The 8,895-nt window shown below is 37.6% G+C and overlaps 1 protein-coding gene across 1 annotated transcript; it reads left to right on the top strand.

The window, feature by feature from the left end:
- The first annotated feature begins 1,361 nt into the window (after window positions 1–1,361).
- Window positions 1,362–7,801, top strand: LOC144555162 (Leucine-rich repeat protein kinase family protein). Its single transcript, XM_078303398.1, has 10 exons — window positions 1,362–2,009; window positions 2,097–2,361; window positions 3,216–3,937; window positions 4,335–4,773; window positions 4,877–5,058; window positions 5,384–5,540; window positions 5,754–5,987; window positions 6,364–6,714; window positions 7,122–7,223; window positions 7,308–7,801. The coding sequence occupies exons 1-10, from the start codon at window positions 1,522–1,524 to the stop codon at window positions 7,524–7,526; spliced, it is 3,159 nt and encodes a 1,052-aa protein (XP_078159524.1). The 5' UTR covers window positions 1,362–1,521; the 3' UTR covers window positions 7,527–7,801.
- The last annotated feature ends 1,094 nt before the right edge of the window (window positions 7,802–8,895 follow it).

Here is an 8,895-nt window from a genome sequence, read left to right as displayed (position 1 = left end):
ATAAAAATAATTTAATGCATTACATTAAATTTCATTATATTACTTTATAAAATATTTTAGTATATTCTTTTCACAAAAAATAACAAATTTATTGTGGTCTCACTATCATACCGTTCTTATTCACCTTCCTCTTGTCGGTATATTTCAAAATAGATTGATGAAAGACTATCAAAATTGTAACGACTCGGCCAATTTCACTAATCAAGAGCTTTGACTCAGACAGAAGTAGGCAAAACTCAAATCCAGGTAGACAAAACACAAATCCAAACCAACTATATACAAACTTAGTACTGTATTTCAAAATCCAGGGGTAGGCGACTGCCTACCCCTGGATATAGCTGGCTCCGCCCAAGTACATGTATACATACTTTAGTCTATTTCAAAATTTTATTTTTGCCTACTACTGCAGCTCAAGATTTAATCACAATTTCCCTTTTTAAAGAACTGTGAGTGAAAAATAAAAATTCTTCTTTTATACGTGAAATAATCCCAGCCTTAATCATATATTTCTTCATTTTTTTTCTCTCCTAATCAAATTCCTTCTCTGTCCGTACACCTCCCGCCTCTGCTACGACCAATTCCCCGCTCTCGTTTATTGTTTTTATTTTGACTTTGTGTTGCATTAGTTTTTTTTCGGATGACAATGGTTTTTTTATGTTGTGAACGAGACTTTCTATCTTAAATTATTTTCATTCAGTCTTATACTCTCATTGATCATTGAGTCGAACTGAATATCTCTTAACCCGATAACCCGCATAGAATCCGAATTCGGTTTACGAATTTGTCATGACCTCGATGCCAGATCCGTGTCATGAGACTGTGTTGTGGAAAAGTTTGAATCTAGTACAAATCGTACATATTTCAGTCGGCTCATGGTTCCATTCGTTCGATAGGAAATCGGACGGCTAAGAAATACCGATCCAAGATTTGTCGGGTAAAAACAAATCAGCTCTTTGACGTGTCTTCGTCTGAAAGCAAGAAAGTGTCGGGAAATTGCGTTTCGGGTAAGAACAAATCAGCTCTTTGACGTGTCTTCTGCTGAAAGCAAGAAAGTGTCGGGAAATTCTGTTTCCTTCCTCGACAGTCGACACAACAGTACAACAGTACACCTTGACCCCACAAATCCGGTCAGGCTCAGGCGCGCCTTTTAATTCTCTCTCGGTTTTCCCCCTGTCTTCCGGAACCATATCGTTGAGGTAACTCAAATTTTGATTTTAAATCTATACTGTCAGTAAATGCACAAGACCTTTAATATTCATGCCAAATAAGATCCAACGGTGTAGAAAAAACTCAAAATTTGAGTTACCTTAGGTGATAGAATCCTTTCTTTCTGGTCTATATTTATTTTTTTAATTAAACCCGTTGCCCGCTTTCACTTCCCTTCTTCCCCACGCCTCAACTCATCCAAAACCCTAGCTCCGCCATTTTCAATCTCCGGCGATCTCGCCTCCAGAGCTGCCGCGTAAACGCCCTCTCTCTCTTTCGCTCGTGTACTTGTTCTCGGACTTCGTTTTTGCTACAATGGTAGCTTCTCAGCTCCAGTCGGCGGAGATCGGCTCCAACGACTGCATTCCCGACGATCCGTCTAGATCAGACGGTGACAATCAGGACGAGGGAAACGCGGTGGATATTTCGGGAAACACGTGGCAGCTCTCTAATTTCGTCTGTGCGCCACTGGACTGTACGGAGGAGGGTTTGTTTGTATACAAGAACACATTTCACTTGCTACCGAGTTCGATTGGAAAGTACCAGAAGCTCAAAACCCTGAAATTCTTTGCAAATGAGGTCGAAGTATTGCCTCCTGAAGCTGGCGAGTTAGTGGAGCTAGAGAGAGTTCAAATTAGGGTTTCTTCGCCTCGGATTTCTGAGGCTCCTTTTAGAAATCTGAAGTCACTGAAAGAGTTGGAGCTGTGTAAGGTGCCACGTCGGCCTTCGTCTCTTTCAGTTTTGTCAGAGATTTCTAATCTGAAGTGTCTAACCAAATTGACCGTTTGCCATTTTTCTATACGGTAATTTATGTTCGCAAGATTGATTCTTTTTTTTTTATATATATTACAGTTTTAATTTGACTTTAGTTTCTTATTTCAAAAATGTAGATATTTCCCTCCTGAAATTGGATCTCTTAACAAGTTAGAAGAACTAGATCTCTCCTTTAATAAGCTGAAGAGTTTGCCTAATTCTATAGCCGACCTGAGTTCTCTCAGAAGATTAAAACTCACGAACAATAAGCTTGATGACATACCGGCGGAGCTCTCTTCTCTAAAATACCTCCAAAATCTCGACTTGTCCAATAATCGGTTGACGTCCGTCTCTTCCCTCAAGCTCCGTTCCATGCTGGCTCTTCAGTATTTAAATCTTCAGGTGACATTTGACTACTTTTTTTCTATGCTATATAATATGATAAGAAATATATTGAAAATATTTATGTTTATGTTGATCACAAAGCCAATGTGTCGTGTGATATTTCTTCCTTGATTGCTCTGTACTTCCCAATGAGTTATCACAAATTGATACTGTACCGTTTGGTCCCCAATTTCTAAATTGATAGTATACAGTTCATGTGATATTGCTTCCTTGATTGCTCATGAGCCGCTGCAGTTGTAGTGCTAGATTTCTAAATTTTGTGATTTTGACGAGACAGGTTAAATTTTTTCATTTTTTATGTTGATGCTACATAAATAAAATTCAGGTTCTGTCCTGACGTTCTCTATTGATACTCTCATGCTAGTAGTATCAACCATCGTGCATTTTATACCCAGTTGGGCAGTGGTTTAATTGTTTCTTTAAATATAGAAACATGCTGGGACTACTAGTATTAGATTGTATTTCTTCTGTACTATTTTTTTTGCATTGCTTAGAGCATCTACAACGGGGTTATCTTTTCAATTTCTAATCCAACGTGGCAGATTTTATTTTAATTGTTGGGATGTACAATGATTGCTAAAAAATAAAGTTTTCTAATTGCCATGTTGGCGAAAAGATACAAAACTATTTGGCTGAAACTTCTCGTGTACCTACTATTCTCTTTCTTTCCTGCACTTTTGTGAACATGGACGGTGAAAGAAATTAAAACTAACTGCAGGGATGCGGGTCTCAGAAATTAAATTTAAATTAATTTCTTTTTAAGACTATACAGATGGAGTTAATTACTTTTTTATGCGCTGATGTAGATGCTCTTTGTCTAACATTTCACGTGGTTTTGTTGTGTTCTAAAGTTCAACAGGATAAGTTATTCCTGTCAAGTTCCTCCTTGGATATGTTGTGATATGAGAGGAAACAATGAAGAAACACATAAAGATGAAAAATTCATATCTTTGGACGTATTATCCAAGATTGATGGGACAAGACACGTAAACATTCAGACAACTCAGCGAACAAAAAAGAACTGGAGACGGCATGATGGCCCGCAACAAAGGGCTCGGGAGGAGCGTCTGAATCATAGCCGCAAGCTCAATCTCAATCTTAAACCAGAACCTGAAACCAAACCTGACACAACCCATGACATGGCAGTAAACATGACTGATGAAGAAGAAGAAATTTCATCATTGCAATCTGATTGCAAGCAAGTTGACCTGCATCAAAAGGAAAACCTTGAAGAAGAGTGTTCCTCGTCAAATTCTGAGATCACAGATGACACAAGTGTTGGGATGGATGAGAGCTGTGAGTGCGAGGAGGCGACCTCGAGATTCGTGTCATGTTCAAAGAGGCATCCTGATCGGGACCCGGATGGTAATCCCAAACCAAGTAAGGTGAGGCGGCAACCAGCTGGGGATTGCCGAAATCCGTCATACAAGTACAACACTGAGTCATTTTGTGGTGTGGGTGACCATATGCCTGATGGATTCTATGATGCTGGTCGTGACCAGCCGTTTATGCCGCTTGATGACTATAAACATACTATCTGTCTGGACTCTCGTGAGGTTATTCTTCTAGATAGGTTTGTAATATATGCTTTTGTCTTTTGGATAAGTTTAATTTGAATTCCATTAGCTTGTAAACATCCAAGTATTTTGTGGTTGCATTTTTGGACTGAGAAACATCTTAAATCTATACAATTAGTGAAAAATATCTTGCTGGCTCTTTCCTTCTCATTTCTCTTCTGAAACTGCTAGATTGTCTTGAAATTTCTTGTTGTTCCTCTTTATTCAAATGCAACATGATATGGTAGTTTGTAAAAAATCTTCATGAATTAGGAACAGAGAGGAAAAGAAAGGTTGCACTTGTATTGACTGTTTTTTATTTTGCTTTATTTTGAATAAAAGCTATGCGATGGTTTTTTCTCATTTGAGGAATAACTACTTTAAATCTTTCTTATCTTTTGTAACTCTATGCAGAGAGCAAGATGAGGAGCTGGATTCAATCGTGGTCTCAGCACAGTTTCTCCTTTCAAGCCTGAAAAGAAACAACCTAACTGAACAGAATGTAGAAGATGAGGTAGACAACATAGTGCTAAGAGCATCAATTCTGGCCCTTTTTGTTTCTGACTGCTTTGGCGGTGCCGACCGTACAGACTCCCTCATGCGTACTCGACGAGCCATTGTTAGTCTTACAAAGGAGCAACCTTTTGTCTGTACATGTGGTGGGGTCAGGAATGAAGTTGTAAATGGGAACTGCAGCGAGCATTTTGGTGTTGGCAGTCCTTTTGGTGATTCTGATTTTACTGAGTTGTGCGACAAGTCTCTTCGATTCATAAAGGAGAGACACAACTCGAATGTTGTGCCACTTGGCACACTCCGATTTGGTGTCTGTCGGCACAGAGCCTTACTTATGAAGGTAATAATAATACCCCTTTATTTAAGAAATAATCCCTTTGCTGTCTTACGTACTGTTATAGCTTCTAAACTAGTCTAAAGAGTCTACTTGTACATGTTATTAGTATCTCTGTGACCGGGTGAATCCTCCTATACCATGTGAACTTGTGAGAGGCTATCTAGACTTCATGCCTCATGCCTGGAACGCTATTCTGGTAAAAAGAGGCCATTCCTTGGTGCGCATGGTTGTCGATGCATGCTATCCTACTAATATACGAGAGGAGACTGATCCGGAGTACTTTTGCAGGTTTGCTCCTATCTATTTTATTTCCATCTTTAATTTGTTCCTTCCTCATTTCTCTTCAAAGAATTAATATCGGGTGCATCTTAGTCCTTGACTCATTGTAATTTTTGTGTAAGCCCTTGTAGTTATGTCTGTGTATTTGAGAAATTCTTATTATGTGCTACTTTTATGAATTACATCAACTCTGATGAAGGATGTAAAAATATTCTTCCATCAAGGTTTTTGTATCAAACTTGAAAATTATGATAGTTTGATGCTTCAAGTAGCAAGTAATTTAATTTGACCAAAAAAATGGACCTGAAAAGCATTTATCTTCTTTTATTTCCAGGTACATTCCACTAAGCAGGCTTCTTGTTCCGTTAGGGAAGGAAGCTTCAATTTTGGGATGCTCCTTCCCAACTCCCTCAATGTGTCGAGAGATTGAGAATAATCCTGCTCGATCAGTCTATTATTGTAAAATTGGAAACATTGATGCTGCTGTTAAGGTATATATTTGTTACATTTTTAATTCTGCCGTGTTAATTCGCAATATATAACCATTTCATTTAAGAACCTAAAAATGTGAAATAGTTTTTTATATAAACACAAAACAATTAAGGGCCAGGATGAGTTGAGGTTTTTTATCCAGCGATCATATTCCTTTTTTGTTACTTGATCTGTACTGTTTGTATTATATAAAGAAAACATATTCATTTCAGGTGCGTTATCTAGACACGCGTGCTGCTTCGAGTGAAGAGACAAGAAAATTTGAATGCAAGTTCTTGGCAGAAGTGAGGATGCTTGGTGCTGTCAGAAACCATAGGTCTATTGTTGATATTTATGGCCACCAGCTCTCTTGCAAGTGGGTCCCTGCATCTGATGGCAGTGGGAAGGAGTACAGGCTTTTGCAATCTGTTATTGCGATGGAGTATGTCAGAGGAGGCTCCTTAAAGGTATTAATATTTTTTTATTACTGGTTTGACCAGAAAAAATATCTTAATATTTGTACAACTGAGGATAGGTTGGGTTGGTTGAGGACTACTGAGGCATAACAGCACAATTGAGGGCAAATTGTTGATGAATTGGGTATAGTTCAAGGGAAGTTGTAGTTAACTGCATGATAGGAGGATTGATTGAGATTAAAGTGGGTTAAATTTAGAACAAGTAAAACTCAGCTGTACAATTTGTGGGTTAAGAGGTTAATTTGTTTCCGTGTTGTTCTGTTATGAGGTTTCATTAGGGTAGGCACTTGGCATAGTTTCAATCAACCTTTAGTATTGACCAAAACATGAAATTGATTTTCAAATTTGTTTGTATAAAAAAACACAGGGTTATATAGAGAAACTAAGCAAGGACGGGGAGAAGCAGGTCCCTATTGATTTGGCCTTCCATATGGCTCGAGAGATCTCATGTGCCCTTGTCAAACTGCACTCGAAACAGATAATACACCGAGATGTGAAAAGTGAAAATGTTGTAGTGGATCTGGAATCGAGACAAAGTGACGGAATGCCTATGGTCAAACTTACCGACTTTGACCAGTCAATTCCTCTACATTCCCAGTCCCACACGTGCTGTATTGCTCACTTTGGCGTGCATCCACCATGTGTCTGTGTAGGTACGCCGCATTGGATGGCTCCTGAGGTCTTGCGTGCCATGCACAGGAGACACCAGTATGGCCTGGTATGACTCTTTCCACTGTCATGCTTCTGATGCATCAAAACCATTTAGTTGCATCCTTCTTGTGCAAGGGGAATTATTCTATAGACCCCGTTCTTCCTGACTCATTATTTTAACGGTTTTGTCTATTTGCAATTTATCGAAAATATATTAATAGCTACCGGGGATTTTTGAGGAATATTGTATGTTATTTGCAACTAATGTTAAATGTTTGCGACTTGCCAATGGAACCTGTTTTATAATTTGTTAAATTATACCCATTTCACCGCACATCACCAAGTGTTGTTTTGGAGTACCTGTTCTGGATAAAGGAAACAGGGATGCATCAACAGAAGTATGGTACGCCAAGTGCACATGGTTAGCTCCTTTTGTTTTTGCAAACTCTAAATTCTCTGTTCTTGATTTTTTAGGAGGTGGATATATGGTCTTATGGATGCTTTCTACTTGAGCTGCTAACCCTTCAAATGCCGTACCGTGGTCTGTCTGAGTCTGAAATTTATAACCGCTTACAAGTATGTATTTCTACCTTCATCTCATTTATGGAAACCTATATTATAGTTCCCTTGTGTTTTATTATTTTGATGATTAAACAACAGATGAGGGAAGGTCCAAGACTAACAAAGGAACTGGAGGAGTTTTTTTCCCTGGATAATCGCATGACAAGAATTAATCTTGGAATAAATTGTGATGCCGATGCTGATAAGCTTAAGCTAATGATAGAGCTATTTTACCAGTGTACTAAAGGAGAACCGTCAGACCGACCTGCTGCTGAACAAATTTACTCTTCTCTCTGCTCCATTTCTAGTAAGAGCTAGAATTTGATTTTTTGTTCTTTCTTTCTTTCTGTAGGTTAATTGTTCTATTTATTGAATACGGCAGAACCATTGTATTTGGGGTAAATATTCTCCCATATTTATTCCCGTGTGCCCCCTAAATAATTATAATTAGGTTTGGCTGATTTGATATCTGAGTTGGGGGCTAACTTTTTGTTGTGCTCTATAAGTTGAAACAAAAGCTCTTTCCTCTAGGATTCTTATTTTTCGGGTAATTAGACAATGATTATGTGATTTTTCCTTCCTATTTTTGGTTTTATATATCTTGTCCTGTTGCAGTAACAGTGACACGATTAAAGAAACTCTAGAAGTGCTTGGTTTTCAAATTTAAAGCGCAAATATAGCATAAGCCAGTGTTGTAAATAATGGTATGCGGTCGTTAATTAGACGGATAAGGTACTGTCGAATGATTATTGGAAATAATCGATAATAATCGGTCATAATTGGAAATAATTGCTGATTAGTTGGGAAAATCCGTAATGGTTTGATCACCGTTAATGACTAATAGACTGCTAAATCGACCTAAACGGATGTTTTTTACAACACTGGCATAAGCCATGCACATCAGTTTGCTATTGCCATTTGCCAAGGACTGGTATGATATTGGCTTGCGGTAGGATCCAGTTGAATAAATGCGCATTGATAATTGACTTGGCCTTGTGAGTTTGGCATTAACAGATCTTGATGTCATGTTGTCTCCCATGTGGCTTTAATATTTAATCATAGTAAAAGAGGTGGTGATTAAGGCCACGATTCCACGTGTTGTCCTGCTATTAACCTCTTATAATTTATCACACATCTTAGATATCTCATGTCAGAGAGATTAGTTTTCAAAATCATCACTTGTCATCTAGAAACAAAGACTCAGAACAGGCGGCTAAGTTAAAATACGAAAGTTAATTGAACAAGTGGACAGGCAACTAATGTCTGAATTTGGTTCATTGGGTTATATTTCTTTTATTTTTTTCAAGCTTAAATTCGAAATTAGAGGTTGACTTGGACGTAGTTTATTACTATTCAGACTTTTTTTTAGTTTAATTGAAAATTTTAAACTTTTACCTAAGAAAGAATAAATGTTCAAATATATAAATGGAAATAACTACAAATAATCAATAATTGAAGCTCGTGTAATATATAAGGTTGGCTTGACTTTTAATTAGTTTGAGCACAATAAAACAGTATACCTTTTAAGTCGATATTTAAACCAATCAAGTTGGCTCTGGAACAAAGACTTTTGAGAAAATTCAATGAAGTAAACTGTACATATACATATATACATATACATACATATATATATAGAGTGGCTGATAAATCTAAACCGTTAGACGTGTTCTACATATTAAAATTTGCT

Source organism: Carex rostrata, chromosome 6 (genome assembly GCF_964058835.1).
Source record: "Carex rostrata chromosome 6, lpCarRost1.2, whole genome shotgun sequence".
Classification (NCBI taxonomy): Eukaryota; Viridiplantae; Streptophyta; class Magnoliopsida; order Poales; family Cyperaceae; genus Carex; species Carex rostrata.
Note: the sequence above shows the minus strand (reverse complement) of the source record. Positions and strands in the feature narration are given on the sequence as shown.